We start from the raw sequence: 23,165 nt of genomic DNA on the forward strand, positions 1-23,165 counted from the left end.
CATTTAACCCGGTGTCTTTGTGATTCTTCTGTATTATATTTAGTTGTAGCTCATTATTTTGGTTGCTGTATAGTCTTCCATCATGTGATTAGTTCATGATCTATTGATCGGTTTTTCTGTCATGGACATTTTAGTTATTTCCAGTTTGGGGCTACTGTGAATAATGTTTCTGTGACCATTCCATCCCCTGTCTTTTGGTGAACGAAGCAGTGCGTAGTTCTGTAGTGTAGATACCCGGGAGTGGAATAGTTGTTGCAGTATGATTCTGCCAAACCTAGTAAGTGAGTCCATTCAACCAAAGCTCTCATATAAGTCTGTTTTTAAAAATATTTATTTATTTGGCTGCACCAGGTCCTAGGTTGAGGCATATGGAATCTAGTCCCCTGACTGGGGATTGAACCCAGGCCCCTGCATAGGGAGTGCAGAGTTCTAGCTATTGGACCACCAAGGAAGTTCCTAGAAGTCTATTTTTGTTCCTTTCTTTTTTCCACTGAGAGAAGTCACCATGGATTTTTTTTTTTCCCAGACTGGAACATTTAGACAAGTACAGAGTGCATTCATTCTCTTCAACTTTTCCATTCCCTGCCGTGTGATACGGTTTCAGACCCTCTCCACCTTTTTCCTCCTCCTGCGTTTTCTCTTCTCTCTCCTCTAATCTCAAGGATGCTCTCTGTGATGCGCTGTTTGTGACTCTCAGCCAATCTCCTCGGCACCTGCTTCACACAAGGTGATGTAACGGCCCTGACTGAACTGAGCTTGTTGTGAGAAAGTGTCTCCAGGCCTCTGGACTCGAACGAGGATCAAGGAGTGAGATCGGAAAGCTCTGGGCACTGGTATATATGTGGGCCAGCCCCATGGCCCTCGGGGATGGTTAATACCAGCAATAACACCAGCAACCACAAAGGGAAAAGACTTCTCAAGCAAACCACAAAAAAATTATGAGGCAGAAAAAGGGCGCATTTAATAACATCCAAATAAAGATTTCTTTTAATTGAGGACACTGTGGGACAAATATCAAATGGCAGAGAGGAAAAACTATATTTAAAATGTCTAAAATCAATGAGAGGCGCTTCCCTGGTGGTCTGGTAGTTAAGAATCCACCTTCTAATGCAGGGGACACCGGTTTGATCCCTGGTTAGGGGACTAAGATCCCACATTCTGCGGAGCAACTAAACCTGCATACTGCAACCACTGAGCCTGTGTGCTCTAGGGCCCATGCACCACAGCTAGAAAAAGCCCGCACTCTGCAACAAAGACCCAGCAAAGCCAAAAATAAAAAAGTGAAATCAATGAGAAGAATATCCAGAATGTATATAAAAAAGGAACAACTGCAAGTCAGCAAGAGAAAAAGACAGCCACTCTGATAGAAAACAGGGCAAAGAGGATGAGCAGGTGAGGAGGAGACCCAAAACTCTGACAGGCACCTGAGCAGATGCTAGAAATTATTGGTAAGGGATCAGGGAAGGGCACATTGAAAGAACAGTGAATCATCCTGTCAGTCTGGTAAAAATTAAGACTTGGAAAAATGCCAAGTAGAGGTTGAGACTGTGGGGACCTGGGGACCGTCCTGTACTGACAAGCAGCCAGCCATTCCTTAGGGCCGCTTGGCGCTGAAAGTGAAAGTGTTAGTCATTCGGTTGTCTTTTCGACCCCATGAACTTCAGCCCGCCAGGTTCCTCTGTTCATAGGATTCTCCAGGCAAGAATACTGGAGTGGGTTGCCATTCCCTTCTCCAGGGGATCTTCCCGACCCAGGGATTGAACCCGGATCTCCTGCATTGCAGGCAGCTTCTTTACCACCTGAGCCATCAGGGAAGCCCCAACTTGGCAATACAGTCAAATCAAATGTGTGCATGGAGCTGTGACCCCCTCACTTAGCGCCTGGATGTGCATCCCTCGGTTCCACTTGGGGACATATGCTAGGATGTTCACCGCAACGTTATTTGGGGAGAGCTGGGGGCAACCTGACCCACTCCAGTGTTCTTGCCTGGAGAATCCCAGAGACGGGGGAGCCTGGTGGGCTGCCAGCTATGGGGTCGCACAGAGTCGGACACGACTGAAGCAGCAGCAGGGGGCAACCTGGGTGTTACCTCCCCAGATGAGAGGGTAAATAAACAGAGGCAGACAGTCACCACAAGGGCCTGCAAAACTCCCACAGGCATAGACAAGGTGTCCATGGCACAACATGGGTGGGTCCTAAAACAAGTAGTGATGACTAACAGGAGGAAGAAATGCTATTAATATCTTATGATATAATGCCCAATGACACAGAATAATTTCTGTTATATACACAATTCTAAGGAAAAACTTAGATACTTAATATACAAGTGTGCATTATATAGTGTATAATAAACATATAATTGGATAGCATAATTATATTAGCCTAAATATCTAATTACATAATTATGCATTATATTATCCAACAATGTGGTATAAGCTTGTGCGCCATATAGTACAGTTGTATCAATAAATCTATATTTAACTATGTAACATGTAGCAGTCCATTATACACAACTGTCTAGGTATCAATATAATTTTACTGAACTGCAGGATATTGTTTTGTATTGCTTAATATATGCCATTTCATTGTAATAATAATAATAATTTGTTTTTGGCTGCACCATATGTCATGTGGGATTTTAATTCCCTGACCGGGGATCAAACTAGTGCCCCCTGCAGTGAAAGTGCAGAGTCCTCACCACTGGACCACCAGGGAAGTCCCAAGAATAATTTTCTAAAAATATTTATTTATTTGGCTGCACTGGGTCTTAGTTCCAGCATGCAGAACCTTTTAGTTGTGGCATGCAAACTCTTGGATGTGGCATGTGGGATCTAGTTCCCTAACCAGGGATCAAACCCTGGGTGCCCTGTATTGGGAGCACAATACCTTAGCTACTGGACCATCAGGGAAATTCCCTAATAATAGTTTTAATAGCTCCCTATGTCAATCAGTTACCATGTGGTAGGCTCTAATTGGTTTCCTCATGGAGTCTTCACAATCCTAGAAGGAGGGGACTATCCCAGATTAATCTAGTGAACAGAGGAAGAAACTGAGCCCAGAGGCAAGAAGTTAACTGCCCAGCAGGAGGCCCAGGTGTGTGTGGCATCCTGCTTTGGGACTTTCATCCCCACAGGAGCAGGAAGGAGCTGGTTGCCCCTCTCAGGTTCCCCAACTTACAAAGCCCAGGGCACTCATCTGCATAAAGGGTGGCCCAAGTAGTGGCCATAGGTGGCTCTGGCAGCCCCTGGGGAGATGAGGATTAGTATTCTAGGGGATCTAGCCTGGCCCTGCTAAAGGGACTTTTTGTTATAACTAAGAGATTTTATGCAGATATAGAGACAGTATAGTAAAGTGGTTAAGAACCCTGGCTCTGGGTTCAAATCCCTGGCTCAGCCTCTGTGTGACCTTGGGCAGGTTGCTCTACCTGTCTGTGCTCAGGCTTATCTGGAAAATGAGCACCATAAAAGTACTGACTTCCCAAGATTATTGTGAGAACTATAGTCATCGCTCAGCAATTGCAGGGGCTTGGTTCCCAGACCCCCTTGGATACCAAAATCTGTCCCATTTCATTTAAATGGTGTAACATTTGCATGTAACCTACACACATCCTCTGGCAACATTTAAATAATCTTTGTGCGTGTGTGCTAAGTCGTTTCAGTCATGTCTGACTCTTTGCAGCCCTATGAACTGTAGCTCACCGGGCTCTTCTGCCTATGGGAGTCTCTAGGCAAGAATACTAGAGTGGGTTGCCATGCCCTCCTCCAGGGGATCTTCCAGACCCAGGGATCGAACCCAAGTCTCTTATGTCTCCTGCATTGGCAGGCAGATTCTTTTCCACTAGCACCACCTGGGAAGCCCAAATCGTCTTTAGATTACTTATAATACCTAATACAGCGTAAATGCTATGTAAATAGTTGTACATACAATGTAAATGCTATGGAAAAGGTTGCGGGCCTGTGCCAAATTAAGTTTTGTTTTTTGGAAACTTCTTGAATTTAAATGCATGCTCAGTCTCTTCAGTCATGTCTGACTCTGTGCAACCCTATGGACTGTAGCCTACCAGGTTCTTCTGTCCATGGGATTCTCCAAGGCAAGAATACTGGAGTGAGTTGCCATGCCCTCCTCCAGGAGATCTTCCCAACGCAGGAATTGAACCCACTGAGCCTCCTCCATCTTCTGCATCACAGGTGGATTCTTTACCGCTGAGCCACCCAGGAAACCCTGAATTTAATTATATATATGTATACAAAATTTAAATATATGTATATAATTTATATACAGTTGGTTGAATCTTCAAATAGGAAACTCACAGGTATGGGGGGCAGCTGTACCTCATTTATTTAGGTCGTGTCCTTAAAACCATAGATGGCAAGGACCACACATGTTTAATTTCCCCTCTAAACAATGTAAATAATGACAGGATTGTTGTGAGAACTAAAAAATGACATGCAGTGAAAAGGTCCTAGCTCAGGGCCAGCAATGCAACAGATGCAGGAAAGACATCTGCTATGGCTAGTACTCCTTCCTCATCAGTTTTTATAATAGTGATGATGAAGATAATTTTCCTTGTATAGGTAGCTTTTAAATACAATTTTAAAGATTATTTCCATTTACAGGTATTACAAAATATTAGCTATATTCCCCATGTTGTATACTGTCCTTGAGCCTGTCTTGCACCCAACAGTTAGTACCTCCTCCTTCCCGCCCCTTTATTGCCCCTCCCCCCAGTAGTAGCCACTAGTTTGCTCTCTGTATTTGTGAACCTTCTTTTTGTTATATTCACTAGCTTGTCATATATTTTAGGTTCCACATGTAAGTGATATCATACAATATTTGTCTTTGACTTGTTTTGCTTAGCATGCTGCTGCTAAGTCGCTTCAGTCGTGTCCAACTCTGTGCGACCCCATAGACGGCAGCCCATCAGGCTCCTCCATCCCTGGGATTCCCCAGGCCAGAACACTGGAGTGGGTTGCTGTTTCATTCGCTTAGCATAATACCATCCAAATCCATCCATGTTGCTTCAAATGGCAAAATTTCATTCTTTTTTATGACTGAATAGTATTCCATTGTGTATATGTACCGAATCTTCTTTATACATTCATCTGATGATGGATACTTAGGTTGCTTCCATCTCTTGGTAATTGTAAATAATGCTATGAATACTAGGTGCATGTATTTTTTTTAATTAGCGTTTTTTGCTTTTTTTGGATACAAACCCAGGAGTGGAATTGCTTCATATGGTAGTTCTATTTTTATTTTTTCAAAGAAACTTCCATACTATTTTCCATAGCAGCTTCACATGTATTGGTACAGTTTTAAGTGCTGGAAATAATCTAATTTAATACTTGCAGCAGCCCTGTAAGGTAGGTGCTATTAATATCCTCTTTACCAATTGAGGAAACTAGGCACAGAAAGGTGAAGTGACTTATCCAAGGTCATGCAAAGGAGTGGCAAGGCAGGAATTTGGATCCAGTCTGACTTATTCTTAATCATTGTGTGTGATGCTTTCTTTTTAAAAAATTAAAAATTTCATTATTTATTTATTGGCTGTGCTGGGTCTTTGTTGCTGCGCAGACTTCTCTACTTGAGCCCAGCGGTGGCTACACTCTAGTCGTAATTTGCGGGCTTCTCATTGCAGTGGCTTCTTTTGTTGCAGAGCATGGGCTCTAAGGAGCAGGTTTCAATAGTTGCAGCTCCCAGCCTCTAAAGTACAGGCTCAGTTGCTGTGAGGCATGGACTGAGTTGCTCCGCAGCAGGTGGAATCTTCTTGGACCAGGAATCGAACCCGTGTCTCCTGCATTGGCAGGCAAATTCTTTACGAGAGCCACCAGGGAAGCCCTGTATGATACTTTTTAAAGCCAGGAGAACCGGGTGCTCATTTCGATTCTGCTGCGTGACATCAAGCAGGGCCTTCACCACTCAGAGCCTCAGTTTGCTCTCTGTGAAATAAGAGGACTATGGCACTATGGCGTAGGAGGACAGAGGGTAGCTACCTTAGAGACACTCGCCCTGAGCTTTTCCACCCCAAGCACACCTTCGGCAGAGGTTTGGAGTCTGGGGGCGGGGCACCGTCTGGGGGCGGGGCCTTGGTCGTCCGGGTCCAATGGGAGCCCGGGGGCGGGGACCTCCTCGCAGCCCTGTCCAGCACACGAGTCCTCCACGCAGTTCCATCTACCCCGCGGGTGCCTCTGGCGTCCCCAGAGGTCTCCGACCCCAACCCGCCCCCAGCCCACCCGCCCGGCCTTCAGCCCCCTCCTCTTAGTCCCCGACTTCAGTCCAACTTCAGACGCCTCGGGCTTCGACATCATGGGTGACGGAGGAGAGGGCGAGGATGAGGTCCAGTTTCTGCGGACCGTGCGTATCTCTGTGTTGGGGTCTCTGGGACTGTCTCTCGGGTCCCTCTGAGTGTCTCTTTGTCTCTGAGCTCTCTGTCCTGATTGCTTGTGGTCACTGAGACTCACGGTCTCTTCCTCTGCCCCTTCGGGTGACTGTCACTCTATCTTTCTCTGTTTTTCTCTCTCAGTCTTCCCCTGCCTTCCTTGCCAGAGAACCAGCAGAATTTGGGACTGCAAAATGGGGAGTGGGGGTGTCTTCCGCCACCTTCTCTGACACTAGCAATTTGTTCCAGAGAATGGGGCCGCTGAGAGAGCACCCCCCTCCCACCTCTCTGGAAGCAGGCACTTGGGGAAGGTGGTTCTAATTCCTGAGCTTAATTTAGCTGCCCCCCTCCCCCACCCCCCACCTAGCCCTAATTCTTTTCTTGCTCCAGACTCTGACCTATTTAAATTCTTGGGAAGGGGGCTGGTGTGGGTTGAAGGACCGAACTCCTTTGAACTCCCAGCCCTTGAGGGTCTCCTGAGGGTCCCTCTGGTTCTGGGTATTCTTTCTTCCTCCACTTGGTCTTGGGGAGAAGGATCAAATATGGATGCTAATGGTCTCTGGGTGGTGTCTCTCCGGATCTGTCTCTTTGAGTTGTCTGTGCCTCTGTCTCTCTCCATCTCTGTCTCCCTGTCTCTGGCTTTGTTCTTCAGCTTCAGGCCATCTGCGTTTCACACCACGTCTTCAGTGTCAAAGACTGTGTCTCTCCCCGCATCTCTGATCCTTGGCTGGGGGGGTGGGGCAGGACAGAGAATTGGAACAACAGGTGTCCCTCCCAGAATAGACCGTTTTTCTGGGGCCTGGGCAGGGGACAGGGAGAGAGAGGATGGAGGAGGGGTTGCCCATCTCAGAGTCCTTCCCATTTTTCCTCCCAGTGGTTCTGCTGGGTGTGGGGGTGTGAGGAGGGGAGGGGACGTTCTCACTTCTGGGCCAGGTCTGCTGATCCTGCACTAGCCCTTCCCCACCCCCTCCGGACCCTGGGAAATGCTGACACAGCATTCCGGCCCCAGAATAGGACCCTGGTGAGCCAGCTCTGGTTTCCTGAGAGGGAGGAACGAACAGCTGGGGCTGGTAGTGAAGGATGGGGACAGCTGGATATTCGGCCACGGGAGGAGGCCTAGCTTCACCCTAGATGCTTGCCCCAGCTCCAGCCCCTTAGCAGACATCATGGGTTGGGCTCTGCCCTGCTCCCCAGCCCTAATAAGACCATGGCCATGGCCATGAGCCCTTGAGCAGCCACTCTGCATCAGGCGCCATGCCCAGGGCCTCCGCCTCCGGAGGCATCTAATTATATCCTTGCCGCTCTATCTTCTGAGGTAGGGCCCTATCTTTATCTCCCTGGGAGTTTTGAGGGAAACCGAGGCCTGAGTGGCAGAGTCACTGACCAAGGTCAAGGCCAGGAAGTGTCATCTCTGGATGCCCCTGGGTACAGCCCTCTTGCTTTCACAAGAGGAAGACTGGGCTCCGACTTGCCTGGGTAGCCAGCGTTGGGTTCTAGAGGCCTGGCTTTGGCATCTCTTGGCCCCAGACTGGGTCCATTTTCCTGAACTTTATTGAGGTTATCGGGTGATTTTCTCAAACTCTCATCCCACCAGTAAGAAATATATTTTATATTGCAACCCAGTACATGCATCTATACACATATATTATAAAAAGTCAACTTTATCGAGTTATAATTGACAGGCAATATATTGTACCCATTTTAGGTGTTACAGTTGACAAGCTGTACACACCCATGTAACCACTATCATAATCAAGACATAAGACATTTCCTTTACCCCAGAAAGTTCCCTTGGGCTCTTTTCTGTAATCATCCTGCTCATCTGCTTTATGTCACCATAGATTCCATTAGTCACTAACCAGTGTTTCATGTAAAGTATATGCTCATTTGTCTTGCTTCTTTTGCATACTGTAATATTTTTGACATTAATCTATGTAGCATGTATTAAGAATTCATTCCTTTTTTGTTGCTAAGTATTCCTTTGTGAATATGCTACAATTTGTTTATCGGTTTACCTGCTGATGGACATTTGGGTTGCCTCCAGTTCATAGTATTATGCTCGAATTAGGTGCATTCACACATGCCTATTTTAAACTGAAACAAGTTTCATAAAATGTAGGTAGCCCTTAGAACATGAGGGGCATGCTGCTATTTTCTGTTCTTGCTCTACTTTTATTTCACTTTTTAAGCATGATGGCCATGGTCCCCAAATTCCTTTCATTTCCTTCTAATGAGTGGCAACATCCAGCCCTGCCCAGGCTGGGGTTTCTCAAAGCTTGGCCCAGGTCAGAACCTCCTTGGGTCTGGTCAATGGTCCAGATTCCCCACTGACCCCAGAGCTACTGAATCAGGCTCTTGGTATTGAGGGGGAGAGTAGGGCAGCTAGGAAGTTACCTTTTTAAACAGCCTCCTCTCACTTCATTCTGATGTAGGAGAAAGTTAGAGACTCATTGGCATAGGGATTAGGCTCCTTGTCTCTGGTTTACATCTTAGTTTTGCCTGTTTCCTAACTTTGGGCAAGTGATTTTTATTTTTCTCTCTGAGCCTCCATTTCCCAGTCTGGAAAATGAATACAAAAATATGTACCCTAAGGGTTCAAGGGGTACATGCAAATATCTCTCTGAGCTCATCTCCCACTTTCTCCCCTACCCTTGAAGACAGCACCACCTGGCTGTCTCCCTTGCTTTTTCTGTTTTTTAAATTAATTATTCATTTATTTGGCTGCACCAGGTCTTAGTTGCAGCTTGTGGGATCTAGCTCCTGGACCAGGGATCAAACCTTGGGCTCCCGGCATTGGAAGCACAGAGTCTTAGCCACTGGACTACCAAGGAATTCCCTCCCTCGCTTTTTCTGAACACCCTCAGCCCCAGGTCTTTGCACAGGCTGCCTTCTCTTCCTGGAACATTCTTCCTCCAGAGATGATCAGGCCTGATTCTTTCTTGTTATTCAGACAAGGTTCAGCTCAAATGTCACCTCCTTGCAGAGGCGGTCACTTAACCCCCCTCACTGATGTCATCTCTACCCCAAGAGCCACTCACTTACATCACCCTGAGTTATTTTTTTCCATAGCACTTACACTGAAATTAAAATTATAAATTGATTCACCTGTTTTTGTTTTGTTTTTTTTTTTTTTTTACTTCACCGAGCAGCATGACGCAGGATCTTAGGTTCTCTGACCAGGGATTGAACCCATGCCCCCTGCAGTGGAAGCACAGAGCCTTAACCACTGGACCACCAGGGAAGTCCCTGATTCACCTCTTCATTACATCTCCCATAAGGATGTCAGCTCCACAGCCAGGGATTTTGCCTGCTTTATTTGCTGTTTTATATCAACACATAGTCAGTGTCTAGCACAGAGCAGGTGCTCAGTGTTTATTAGATGCATGTAAAGCCCTGAGCATGAAGTCTAGCAGACAGTAGGTGCTTGATAAATGCAAACCATACAATCCCTTTGAATAGATAGCATATACCCAGATGTCGGGGTTGGGGGTTATAGAACAGAGTAATCCTGGGTTCCCTCCTCCCAGGCTGGATAGAAAGAAAGAGGGCTCTCTGTGGGGAGTGAAGCCCATGGTTTGCTGGAAAGACTAGGGGCTGTGTGACTTTCGGCACGATGCCTAACCTCCTTGAACCTATTTCCTTGACTGTAAAATGGAACAATCACTGCCTTACTTGGTGGTTAAACACCGAAGTCTCCATCAGTATTTTTCCCCCCATCAGTTTTGATTGAAACCTCTGTCAGTAAAAGTGTTGCGCATGCCCCTAAGTACATTTATATTAATTATAAATGTAATACAGGCTACTCAACTAACATATCAAGAAGTAGTCTAGTCTTCTAAGAGTGAGGCATATTGGGAATTCCCTAGAGGTTCAGCGCTTTCATTGCCAAGGGCCTGGGTTTGAATGAAAACAACAACAAAACAGGCAAAAAAAAAAAAAAAAGAAAGAAAGAAAAAAGGCGGTGTGTGGCATATAGAGCTGCAGCATTGGGATCAAATCTCAGCTATGCCATATTCCAGCTGTGTGACCTCAGGCAAGTCACTTCACCTCTCTGGGCCCGTGTTTCCACAGGTTCAAATACTAGGACTTATCTCAGAAGTTTGTTCATTTTACCTACATTTTAAATTTACTTCAAGCTTAGAGAAAAGATGTGAGGTTAGCTCAAAGGACTCCCACGTAGCCTTCAGTCATTTCCCCCAGATGTTAAGATGCATTCCCTTCCCTTCTCCCTCTCCCTCCCTCCAAATGTCTTTTCTTAAACTGTTTGAGAGTAGGTTGTGGACATGATAACCTTAACTCCTAAATCCTTCAGTGTCTGATTCTTGAAAAACATGGGCTTTCTCTTCTTATGAAGGGGAAGATGATGGCTCAGATGGTAAAAAATCCACCTGCAATGCTGGAGGCCTGGATTTGATCCTTGGCTTGGGAAGATCCCCCGGAGAAGGGAATGACAACCCACTCCGCTATTCTTGCCTGGAGAATCCCATGGACAGAGGAGCCTGGCGGACTACAGTCCATGGGGCCTCAAAGAATCAGATACAACTTAGCAATTAACACTTGACTGTTGGTGGTGGGCTCTCACAAAACCACAGCACAGTTATCAAAATTAGGAGATTTCATGGGAATTTCGCTGGTGGTCCACTGGTTAAAACTTCACGATTTCAATGCAGGTGACATGGGTTCGATCCCTGGTTGAGGAACTAAGATTCCACATGCTGTTCGGCATGGCCCAAAAATAAATCAGGAGATTTCCTATGGCTGTGATACCATCATCTAATTCACAGGCTGTATTCACCTGTCACCAGCTGTCTCTATACCGTCTTGACAGCATCTCCCCTTCATCCAGGATCCAGTCCAGGCTCTGGCACTGCATTCAAGAGTCGCTAGACAGCACTCCTTAAATGATAACTACTATTAAAACAACACAAAAAAGAGAAGTTGAGATCACTGCGTTTAAAAGTCATTTAACTCCACGCACCCATATTTCCCATCGTTTTGGACCCCCACCTGGGAGTCCTCTGGAGCCACTTGGCATGGATGCGTGCTAAGTCGCTTCACTCGTGTCCAACTCTTTGCAACCCCATGGACTGTAGCCCTCCAGGGTCCTCTGCCCATGAGAGTGCTCATGATTCCAGGCAAGAATACTGGAGTAGGTTGTCGTGCCCTCCTCCAGGTGATCTTCTGGACCCAGGGATGGAACCCGATTCTCTTAAGTCTCCTGTCTTGGCAGGCAGGTTCTTTTACCAGGGCGCCCCCCTGGGAAGCCCGGAGACCGTTGGACTGGAGTTCAAATACCAGTTCCTCCTCTTATCAACCATCTGGCCTTGGACAAGCCATGTCCCCTCGTTGAGCCTCAGTTTCCATATTTTAACAATGGGATGACACTGGCTCGGATCTCATGGGGATTTTAGAGGCATGTAGAGCCCTCAACAGGAGCCCCTACTGGATAGATGGCGGAGGTGGGGGTTACCAGCAGTATCTTTTCCACGAGGGGAAGGGGTAGACCGGGGGGCGGAGTCTTGGGGCGGCGCCTCCCCTGACGCTCGGCCCGCCCCCAGGACGACGAGGTGGTCCTGCAGTGCAGCGCCACGGTGCTCAAGGAGCAGCTCAAGCTCTGCCTGGCCGCCGAGGGCTTCGGCAACCGCCTCTGCTTCCTGGAGCCCACCAGCAACGCCCAGGTCTGTGCGGGACAAAGGCAGAGGGTCTGACGGCAGAGAGGCCCGGACCTGAAGAAGGGGGTCTGGGGGGGTCTGGAGGACGGGGTGCTCTCCCCACGAGGGAAAGGGGCGAGGTCTGGGGTGGGCGGAGGTCTGAAGAGGGAGGGGCGGGGGGTCTTCAACCCAACGCAGAAGGGCCGGGAGGGTCAGGGGGTGCTAGCAGGGGGCTGACTAGGGAGGGGCTGGAGGCTGGGAAGTGGAGGGAGTTTGGGGTCCGAGCCTGAAGTGTACTCAGGATCTGAGGGAGGAGGTGACCTGGGGGGATGGGGTGGGGGCTGGGAGACGGAGGGGACCTGGAGACTGACGGAGGAGGCGGCCGGGGGCCTGAGGTGCCTGGGGTGGGAGGCTTAGCGGGGCGGTGTGAGGCCGGACCCGCCCTGGTGCATTTGAATCCGTGACCGCCGCTGTCTGAGGGAGGGGCAGGAGCTAGGACTGTCTGCTGGTGTTGGAGGGAGGTGGGGGTTCTCTGCGGGGAGGGCCAGGAGGAGGCTCCAGAGTTGGAATGGGCGCAGTGTGTCTTGCTGGGGGAGGGGGGGGCTGAGGCCTCCTGAGATTAGGTGGGGTGTGGACACTTCTGTGAGGTTCGGGTGGGATAAAGGGGTATTCAGGAGCAGGAGAACAGAGGTATTTCCTGGGATGTCGGCGCGGATGTGGGGGTGTCTGAAGTGGGCGGCAGAGGGTAGGGCTTCTTGGAGGGTTGGGGTCAGGTCTGGGTCTCTAAGGGGTGTAGGTATTTAGATTAGGGGCAGGGGCGCACCAGCACTTTGGAGGTTTCAGGGCCACGTTCACCTCTCCCTACCCCTCCCCACCCCCTCCCCAGAATGTACCCCCCGATCTGGCCATCTGTTGCTTCGTCCTGGAGCAGTCTCTGTCCGTCCGAGCCCTACAGGAGATGCTGGCCAACACCGTGGAGGCCGGTGTGGAGGTGAGGCTCCCCCCAGGCGGGATGGGTGGCAGGGACGGGTGGGAGGACCTGGGGGTCATTTACCGTCCTCTCTTCTTCCTCTCTCCGCCCTGCCCCCCGCAGGCCCTCAATTTGGATAAGTGGGTAGGTCTGGCCTTGGGTGTCACCTGTTCTTGCCACCTCTCCTGACCCCAGGCCTGCGTCTTGGGCCCAAACCCTGCACTCAGGGGTTGGGGGTCTCCCCCACCCTGGTTGTCAAGGTCTGTGGAGCCCAGAAAAGGCCAGGCAGGAAGGAAGGAAGGAAGGGGGTGGGGGCTTCTGAGCCCCCTGCTCCCCCACCCACTCCTTCCTCCTCTTTTCCATCCTTTCCTCCAACCCCGCTCCCAGCTCTTCTCTGCATGGGACCTCTCCCCTCATCACCTCCTGCCGCCCCAAGTGTGGGTCCCCTCTGGTCCAGGAGTGGGTCTGCCATGTGATCACGTGGCCCCATCACATGGCCTCCTCAGAGCATGGGCATGTGATGGGCATGTGATGGGGGCATGATGCCTTTGAGCACCTGGGTGTACCCACCCCTCCAAGAGGGGCTGAGTCTCCTTGTGCCCGGGGATGAGGGGGTGGTGGCAGCACAGGGCAGGTCTCTATGGACGATGCTCCAAGGCAACAATTGGCAGGACAGTACCAGTGCCCAGACGTGTTATGACGGGTGACAGCAGAGGGGGCCAAGGTCCATGGAACATGAGATACGGGGGCTTCCCTGAGTGACCCCAGGTATCTGAACCTCTGGAAAGGGGTTCAGCCCCCTGGGTGACTTTGGGGCCCGGCTAACAATTTGAAGGAGGCGAGGAGGACAGAGTGGGCTTTGGGGAATATAAAACACCCCATCCACAGCCTTCTCAGAGACCAGACCCTGCTTCCCCGTGGAAGCAGGGAAGCTGAGGCAGAAAATCTGTTTCTGGTCTGAGCTGAGTTTTCTTCAAATCCAGGCCTGAGCATGGTGTTTTGCGGGGAGCATATTCCCCCCTGGTAGGCCAGGTGTTTTGGGGGGCGCCTGTTCTCACTCTGTGCCCTCCGTGCCCCCACAGTCGTCCCAGGGTGGGGGACACAGGACGCTCCTGTATGGCCACGCCATCCTGCTCCGGCACGCGCACAGCGGCATGGTGAGTGCATCCAGGACGGGGGGCGGGGGGGGGGGCGAGGGGGCAATGCCCACAGGAGGCTCACTCCCCGCTCCAACCCTAGTACCTGAGCTGCCTCACCACCTCCCGCTCCATGACTGACAAGCTGGCCTTCGATGTGGGACTTCAGGAGGACGCAATAGGTACAGGGGCTGGAGGAAGGAGGTGTGCTGGGGACACCGCAGCAGAGAATCGGGGTGCAGAAGGTCTGCAGGGATCTGGGAGTGGGCAGACATGGGGGACTTCGGAGCTGAGAGTCTGGGGGTGTGGATGGACATATTCTGGACAGAGAGGTTTGGGTGGACATGGGGGAACTCTAGGCAGAGACTCTGAGGGCGAGAATGGGAAACTGAGGCAGGAGTAATAGGAGAGTTTGGAGAGGAGGGTTCGGAAGGCTCCGTGGCTGGGAATGCCTTGAGGAAGAGCACTGTTACCCGGAAAATTCCATGGACAGAGGAGCCTGGTGGACTACCGTCCAGGGTGTCGCAGAGTCGGACATGAATGAGTGACTGACCACACACGCACACACATCCAGAGAGCCCTCTCCTCCCCCACCCATAGGAGAGGCCTGTTGGTGGACGACGCACCCGGCCTCCAAGCAGAGGTCGGAAGGAGAGAAGGTCCGAGTTGGCGATGACCTCATTCTTGTCAGTGTCTCCTCCGAGCGCTATCTGGTGAGCAGCCCCTCCCCCACCACAGCTCCTGCTGCCCCCCGGGGCTGGTGGTTCATGGGATGCACCCCATCTCCTCATCATGGGTTGGCCTGGTCTTTGGCTCCAGTGTCCTGACTCCCAGTTTCCGGTTTCCATCCAATTTCTGGTTTCCATCCAGTTTCTGGTTTCTGATGCCCCATTTCCTGACTTGATCTCGCTTTCCTGATCTGTGACCTCTGATTTTCTGTCTGCCCATTTCTTGGCTTCCACCTTGGTTTCTGACTGACTCTGGAACTATTGTTCACACCCTATCATCTCTGACCCCTGTATCCTGGTGGCCCCCAGCACCTGTCGACAGCCAGTGGGGAGCTCCAGGTTGACGCCTCCTTCATGCAGACACTGTGGAACATGAACCCCATCTGCTCTGGCGGTGAAGAGGGTGAGGACCCCAGGCTTCTAGCCCCTAAGCAGATACCCCCAAAGCAGACCGCCAACATCACTCCTCAGACCCCAAATCTAGATCTTCCAATTATAACCCTTGCTCTTAGATCTCCAACTGATGCCAAATCTGAGACTCTAGAGCTCAAATCTCCAAACTGAAAACTCAATGTCAGATTCTAAATTCAGACCCCAAAACTTATATGCCAAACTCAAGTCCTAGAGGTCAGACCCCTAAACTCAGATCCAAAGCTTGAAACATTAAATTTGGAGCTTATCTGTCAGACTCAAAACCTCTAAAGGCAAGCACAAGCTTATCCCTCAACCCCCAAAACCAGCCCCCACAAATTCAAACTCAGATCTCCAATCTAAGACCCCTAATTCAGACCTCAAACTCAGCCAATCAACCTCAGACCTCCAACTTTAACCTCAAATCTCCAATATCATCTCTTAGTTCAGACTGCCATACTAAGACCCTAAATAAACCATGGCCCCAAAACTTGGACCCCAAATCTCATACCTCAAACCTCAGGGCCCTACGCCAGACCCAAGCTGAGACTCAAGTCACAGATAACAAAATTCAGGCCTTAATCTCAGACCCTGATACTCAAATCCACCAACTTGTAACTACAAAGCTCCTATCTCCCCAAACTCAGACCCAAAAGTTAAAACTTTCAAACTTCAGACCTCAAACCTCAGATACTAGCCTCAGACTTCCAAAGTAACGCTCAAAATTCAGACCCCAACTTCAGATCCAACCACTGTACTTCTAAACCCAGGCCCCAAGGCAAGCCCTGGAACTCTGACCCCAGTGTCAGGGAATATTAAACCCAAATCTTTGATGACGTTCCCTGACCCAACCTCAAAAATCCAAACTCAGACCTTTAAAGCCCAGACATGCAAACCTCCCAACCTCAGCCCCACACACCCAGACCCCCAAAATTAGATCCCCCACCTCAGACCCCAAATCTCATGCCTCTAGCTCAGGCCTCAAACTGAGTCCAAATCTCAGACTACCACTTTGTACCTTCAAACTCAGATCCTATTGCAGACCCCCAAACCCAGCCCCCAGCTTCCCACATGGCAGAAGGAGGGCCCTCAGTTTTGGTTCCAGACCTTTTGGGAGCTCCAGCTCCCCGTGACCACCTGCCCTTGCTTCTGTCCAGGCTATGTGACCGGTGGCCACGTCCTCCGCCTCTTTCATGGACACATGGATGAATGTCTGACCATTTCTCCTGCTGACAGTGATGACCAGCGCAGGTCTGGGCTTGGGGACAAGAGGGTCTGGGGTCTTGGGGCTGAGGGGTGGGTGGCAAAGTTTGGCTGGGGGGACTGGACCCTGAACCCTTGACTTTACTATCTTCCATGTACTCAGGCTTGTCTATTATGAGGGGGGATCTGTGTGCACCCACGCCCGCTCCCTCTGGAGACTGGAACCGCTGAGAATCAGGTAGGGGTCGGGTTGGGGGAGGCAGGCTGCAGGGGTTGTGAGGGGTTCCTGGGGGGCCTGGGAGGAGAAGAGCATTTTGAAGGAAGAGCTGAGGAAGAGACTGGAGGGTTCTGAGGGAAAATCTGGGGTCCCTAAGGGAGCAATGAAGGTCCTTAGGGGTCTTGGAGGTGGTGAGGGTTCCTCAGAGAGAGATCGGGGATCCTGACTGAAACTGTGGGGAGTGGAGGAGAGAAAATGACAGATCTGGGAAACCTGGGTGCACCAAAATTATCTGGGGAAGCTCTGAGAAAGAGGGCCTGAGAGAAGTTTGGGGTTCCTGAGGGAGACCTGGGGGTCCTAAGAAAGATCTGAGGGCTCCAAGGAAGGCTTGGGGCCCTCTGGAACAGGGCAGAGGGCTTGAGAAGGTTTCAACGAAGACTGTGGTGTCCATTGAGAGAACTGGGGGACCCTCTGACCCCCACCTCATCCTTACCCTTTGCAGCTGGAGCGGGAGCCACCTGCGCTGGGGCCAGCCGCTCCGCATCCGGCATGTCACCACCGGGCGGTACCTGGCGCTTGTTGAGGACCAGGGCCTCATGGTGGTTGACGCCAGCAAGGCCCACACCAAGGCCACCTCCTTCTGCTTCCGCATCTCCAAGGTCGGTGCAGTCAGGATGCCCGCGCTCACCTGGAGCTCTAAATTCCACTCCAGCCCCACCTCACACTTTGGAATCTCTTGTTGGGGGGGGGGGGGTTCACCATTAAACTCCCAGGCAGAGGAGGCTGACCTCTGACCCCTGCCCCTGTAGGAGAAACTGGATACAGCCCCCAAGCGGGACGTGGAGGGCATGGGCCCCCCGGAAATCAAGTATGGGGAGTCACTGTGCTTCGTGCAGCACGTGGCCTCAGGCCTGTGGCTCACCTATGCTGCCCCGGACCACAAGGCCCTGCGACTCGGCGTGCTCAAGAAAAAGGTGGGTGCCTGGAGCGGGGAGACGTGGGCTGCAGGCTGGGGCAGGAAGGGGGCTGGGGGTGGTCACGCTTGAACCTTCAGGGTTTGAGCATGGGATCGAGAGAAACTGAAATTGACAGACACAGGAAAAAAGTATATATATATAAATTATATATATAATATATACATTATATATACACACACACACACACATATATATATATACAGTGGGAGGGAGGTTCAAGAGGGAGGGGAAATATGTATGCTTATGGCTGATTTTCATTGTTGTACGGCAGAAACCAATGCAGCACTGTAAAGCAGTTATCCTCCAATTAAAAATAAATTAAAACAAGAATGAAAATAAAGTGAAACATTTTGGAGGATTTTGTCAAATTACACTAAAAGCTAAAAAGATATGTCCTTTGGCATAAGTGATTCTGATGTTAGAGATTTATCTGTAAGGGAATCAATTGGATAATTGTACAAAGATTTGGGTATATTTATCAATGTAAATGTCCAGTTATAAAAGAATATATAAATGAAGAGAGAGATATATATACAGACATAAAGACAGAAAAATAGAGAAAGATAGACAGAAATATGAAAAGACAGAGATGGAAAGAAAAAGATGGACAGTAACAAACTGAGAACAATATTCAACCAACTATTGAGTACCCTAGTTGTTCTGGATGTATGTGTGGAAAAATAGGTGAATTAAACTGACCTGTTCCCTGCCTTCCCCATCTCAGACACTGACTAAACTGTCTCTAATGAAGCACAGTTTTACAACCGAACAGTAGGAAAGCTATTAATACTTTTGGTAGAGGGAACAGCATGTGCAAAGGCCCTGAGATTGGGATGAAGTTGGTCTGTTGCAATCACAGAAAGGAGATCTAGTTTGGCTGGAGGAGAGTGAGCAAGGGGTAGATTATAGAGATGAGGGCAGAGACGGGATGAGAACAGATTGTATAGGGCCTTGTGGGCTGTGGTGATGGGGGGAGGGGGGGAAATCTTGACTTTTACCCTGTATGAGATGGAGCCAGAAGAGAGTTTCTTTTTCTTTTTTTTTTTTTAAAAAATATTTTATTTATTTATTTGGCTGTGCCAGGTTTTAGTTGTGACACACGGAATATTCAGTCTTTGTTCAGGCATGTGGGATCTAGTTCCCTGGTCCCCGGTGAGGGATCGAACCTGGGCTCCCTGGGTTGGGAGTGTGGAGTTTTAGCCACTGCACCACCAGGGAAGTCCCCCAGAAGAGAGTTTCGAGCAGGCCTGGGGATGACCTGATTAAGGTTCACAGGGTTCCTGAGCTGCTTGTGGGAACAGAGTATGGGAGTGACCAGAGTTGGAGGAGGGAGATGGGGTGGGAAGGGGCAGGTGGGGGGTGACTGTGGACAGCACAGGGGTTTCTGTGGAATGAGGATAAGGGAAAGAGTCTGGTTGTATTTTGAGGGCAGAACCAACTGGATTTTCTGACAGATAGGATATCAGGGTCAAAGGGATAGGGATTAAGGATGAGGCCGTTATTTTTGCCCTTTATGTCCTGAGCAGCTGGAGGGAGGGAAGTGCCATTAAGCGATTCAGGGACAGCCAAGTGTCAGCTCAGGAGAACAGGCCCCAGTGCTGAGAACAGAGACATGTTGAGTGAATAGACTTGCTAAGTGAGTAAGTAGGAAGACTAGAGTGGCACCTGTTTGTAAAAAAAAAAGTGAGGCCTGAATATGGATACAAGAGCAGAGGATTTAGAGACAGGCCTGGACCAGAGAAGGGAATGTGGGAGTTGTTGGCAAGTGGATGATATTTAAAGTTGCTGGACTGGGTGGGGTCCTGGGGAGGTCAGCTCAAGGGAAAGTCAGCTGCTGTGATGGGCTTACCTTCCAGAAAGGTGTGCAGGCATTCTGTCTGGGACATGTTAGGTTTGGGGTGCACTAGGGCTTTCTGATGGGGGGGGGATGTTAAATAAATAGGAGATACGAATGGAGAGGATCTGGCCTGGACAAGTAGAGACAGAGAGGGAGAGAGTGAAAATTAAAGAGAGACAGAAAGAGAGAAAGAAAGACAGATGCTTGGACTTACCTGGTGGTCCAGTGATTAGGAATCCACCTGCCGACGCAGGGGACATGAGTTGGATCCCTGGTCTGGGAAGATCCCATGTGCCTTGGGGCAACAAAACCCGCGCACCACAACTACTGAAGCCTGCACTCCTTGACTTTATTCTCCACAACAAGAGAAGCCACTGCACTGAGAAGCCCACATACCACAATGAAGACCTAGTGCAGCCAAAAGTAATAAATAAATAAATAAAATTAAAAAGAGAAAGAGGCAGAGAGAGAGAGATGGAGATAGAGACAGAGAGGGAGGCAGGGAGAAAGAGACAGTGTGGGATAGACTTGAGAGAGAGAGAGACAAAGGTGGACAAACACAAAGAGGACAGACAGAGGGATGGAGAAAGAAGAGAAAGATAGAGGGGAAAAAAGAGAGCGGGATTGAGGATGAAAGACGCAGAGACAGATGGAGAGGGATGGTGGGGGACTGGTAGAGATCTGGTGAAAGATGGGGGCAATCAGGGGGCTAGAATCTGGGTGGAGGTCTGGGGAGCATGGCCCTGAGTGACTGGGCCCCCTTCCTGACTTCTCTGTTCTACCACTGCCAGGCCATTCTGCACCAGGAAGGCCACATGGACGATGCACTGTCACTGACCCGCTGTCAGCACGAAGAGTCTCAGGCTGCCCGCATGATCTACAGTACTGCCGGCCTCTACAACCACTTCATTAAGTGAGCCTCCAGCCTGCCCTGCCCTAGGGGACCAGGCCACACCTTGACCCCCATGCTTCTGCAATTCTTACGCCTGACCATTACAGCTCTACCTCTGACATTCACATGTCTAACATAGATAAACTCCTGATCTCTATACACTTGGGGCTTCCTTGGTAGCTCAGCTGGTAAAGAATGTGCCTGCAATGAAGGAGGCCCCGGTTCAATTCCTGAGTTGGGAAGATCCCCTGGAAAAGGGATAGGCTACCTACTCCAGTATTCTTGGGCTTCCCTGGTGGTTCAGATGGTAAAGAATTCACCTGCGAAGCTGGAGACCTGGGTTTGATCTCCCTGGGTCGGGAAGATCCCCTGGAGAAGGAAATGCAACCCACTCCAGTATTCTTGCCTGGAGAACTCCATGGACAGAGGAACCTGGTGGGCTAGAGTCCATGGGGTGGCAGAGTCAGACACGACTGATGACTAACCACAGCTATACACTTAACCCCTAATATGTCCTCTACCAGCCATGACTTTGACATCACATCGCTGATCATTACCTAGTTTCACACCCCTGACACCCAGACCCTCGACCCTAGACATCCGTTAGCCGTGACCTATGCTTGCATGACGTGTCCTACACAGACTGTGTGAGCTCAGGCCGATGCCCCTCTATCCCTGCGCCTCCGTCTCCCCCTCTGTTAAACAGGTGTCTGTGGGAGTCCTGCGGGGACTCGGGGTGGGAGGGGGCGGGACTTGCACAGTGTTCTGGGTCCCTTGCTGACCAGTGCGCGGTTCCCGCAGGGGCCTAGACAGCTTTAGCGGAAAGCCGAGGGGCTCGGGGTCCCCGGCGGGCACAGCGCTGCCTCTCGAGGGCGTCATCTTGAGCCTGCAGGACCTCATCGGCTACTTTGAGCCGCCCTCCGAGGAGCTACAGCACGAAGAGAAGCAGAGCAAACTGCGCAGCCTGCGCAACCGCCAGAGCCTCTTCCAGGAGGAGGTGAGGCCACAGTCCGGGAGGGCGGGGTCTGTGGGCGCGGGGGCGTGGCCTGTGAGAGGGGCGGAGCCTACCGGGCCTGGAGAAGCGGTGGTCAGAGAGGAGCGAGGCAGGAGGAAGGACCTGTCCTGTGTGAACAGGGCGGGGCAGCAGTGTCATCAGGGACACGCGAGAAGGCGGAGTCTTGAGCGTCCGGACTGAGCAGTGGGCGTGGTTTTGGTGAGGGGCGGGGCGTGTGGCAGAGCAGGGGCGGGGCCTGTGAAAGCGACTTGGGACCGGAGCCTGGAGGCCCGGGGCAGGACTTGTTTCCTTCCGTGCGGGAACGCGGCGCGGTGAGGGTAAGCTGTGAGCCAAGGCAAACCTGTGGAGGCAGGGCCTGAGAAGTCAGAGGCTGAGCTGCTGGCCTCAGGGGGCGGTGTCTGTAGGGGCGGAGCCTCCGGGGTGGGAGGACAGAACCTGAGTGGGGCATGGTGGGGGGCAGGGCCAGAGGGGTTTTCGGGTATCAGGTGGGTGGTGTAAGGAGGGACTTCAGCTTGAGTCAGAGGCTGGGAGTTTGTGTTGTACGAGAGAGACTTGGTGGTCTCCACTCGGCGAGAGGTCTGAGTGGGACGGGCCGAGAGAGGTGGGAGGCTGGGGCTGGACAGAGGCCCAGGGTTTGATATTTCCACACGGTGCTTGTGGAGCATTTTCATTTAAGGTCTTCCAGCTTGGGCCCCCTTCCTCTTCAGGGGCTCCCATTCTGATGGGGGCGGCAGACTTAGAAATGATAATACTAACAATAACAAAATTTATGGCGTGGGATTAGTATACGCAAAGCGTTTGGAACAGTACCTGCACATAGACGATGCTATACTGACCATGGTTATTGTTACCGAATTTAGCCCTTACTGTATGTTATGGGTGTTGTATACCTGACATCCTCCCCATAACCCCATGGGGGATTGTAATTCCCCTATTGCAATGGGAATTACAATGGGTCACTGAGTCGCAGAGAGATTAAATAACCATTTACTGAACAGATATACCAGAGGGATTATAGTTGTCAACAGAACAAAAATCCATGTCCTTGTGGAGCTGACATGAGGGAGAGGATAAATGATCAATAAAATCGGAGGATTATAGGGTATATTATATGATGATAATAAGTGCTAAGGAGAAAAACAAAGCAGGGCAACCATAGAGAGTGTTGGGGTTGTTGCAATTTAAGGTTGAATGGGCAGGGACTTCCCTGGCAGTCCAGTGGTACTCCCAATGCAGGGGATGCAGGTTCGATCCCTGGTCAGGGAACTAGATCCCATTTGCCACAACTTAAGATTCCATTCCTGCAACTAAGACCTGGCACAGCCAAAAAAATAAATATTAACAATAAATAAAGTAGAATGGTCAGGGAGAATGACCTGAATGAAGATAGGCAGCTACACCTACACCTGAGGGAAGGGAGATAGAACAAGTACAGGGGCCATGAAGTGGGAGTGTGCTTGAGAGTTTCCAGAATAATGAGGAGGCTGAATTGACCGAAGCTGGGTGAGCTAGAGGAAGAGTGGGAGGGGATGAGCCCAGAGAGGTGACAGGGCCAGGCCATGGTGAGGACTTTTGCTTCGGGAGTCACAGAAGAGTTAGGTCTTTGAAAGTCACAACTGGCTAGGGCCAGAGCCACTCTATGTGACTCCAGCTGTTTGTGTTCTCTACCACGAGGCACTGCATCTCTTACCATGAGCCCAGGATGTAGATACAATAGTTGTCATAGCAGTCTTATTGTCTATTACTGTT

General features: G+C 50.3%; 1 protein-coding gene across 2 annotated transcripts in view; it reads left to right on the plus strand.

The window, feature by feature from the left end:
• The first annotated feature begins 6,230 nt into the window (after positions 1–6,230).
• The window catches only part of RYR1 (ryanodine receptor 1), a 125,076-nt gene continuing 108,141 nt past the window's right edge, over positions 6,231–23,165 (plus strand). For both annotated transcript variants that reach the window (XM_065926037.1, XM_065926038.1), the window contains exons 1-13: positions 6,231–6,354; positions 11,938–12,057; positions 12,917–13,021; positions 14,083–14,157; positions 14,240–14,318; positions 14,737–14,849; positions 15,174–15,267; positions 16,433–16,526; positions 16,642–16,716; positions 17,198–17,354; positions 17,505–17,669; positions 20,301–20,422; positions 21,203–21,398. In XM_065926037.1, coding sequence (XP_065782109.1) covers positions 6,307–6,354; positions 11,938–12,057; positions 12,917–13,021; positions 14,083–14,157; positions 14,240–14,318; positions 14,737–14,849; positions 15,174–15,267; positions 16,433–16,526; positions 16,642–16,716; positions 17,198–17,354; positions 17,505–17,669; positions 20,301–20,422; positions 21,203–21,398 — 1,443 coding nt within the window. In that variant the 5' untranslated portion in view covers positions 6,231–6,306. The remainder of the gene's footprint in view (positions 6,355–11,937; positions 12,058–12,916; positions 13,022–14,082; positions 14,158–14,239; positions 14,319–14,736; positions 14,850–15,173; positions 15,268–16,432; positions 16,527–16,641; positions 16,717–17,197; positions 17,355–17,504; positions 17,670–20,300; positions 20,423–21,202; positions 21,399–23,165) is intronic.

The sequence above is a fragment of the Muntiacus reevesi genome, chromosome 2 (assembly GCF_963930625.1).
Source record: "Muntiacus reevesi chromosome 2, mMunRee1.1, whole genome shotgun sequence".
Classification (NCBI taxonomy): domain Eukaryota; kingdom Metazoa; phylum Chordata; class Mammalia; order Artiodactyla; family Cervidae; genus Muntiacus; species Muntiacus reevesi.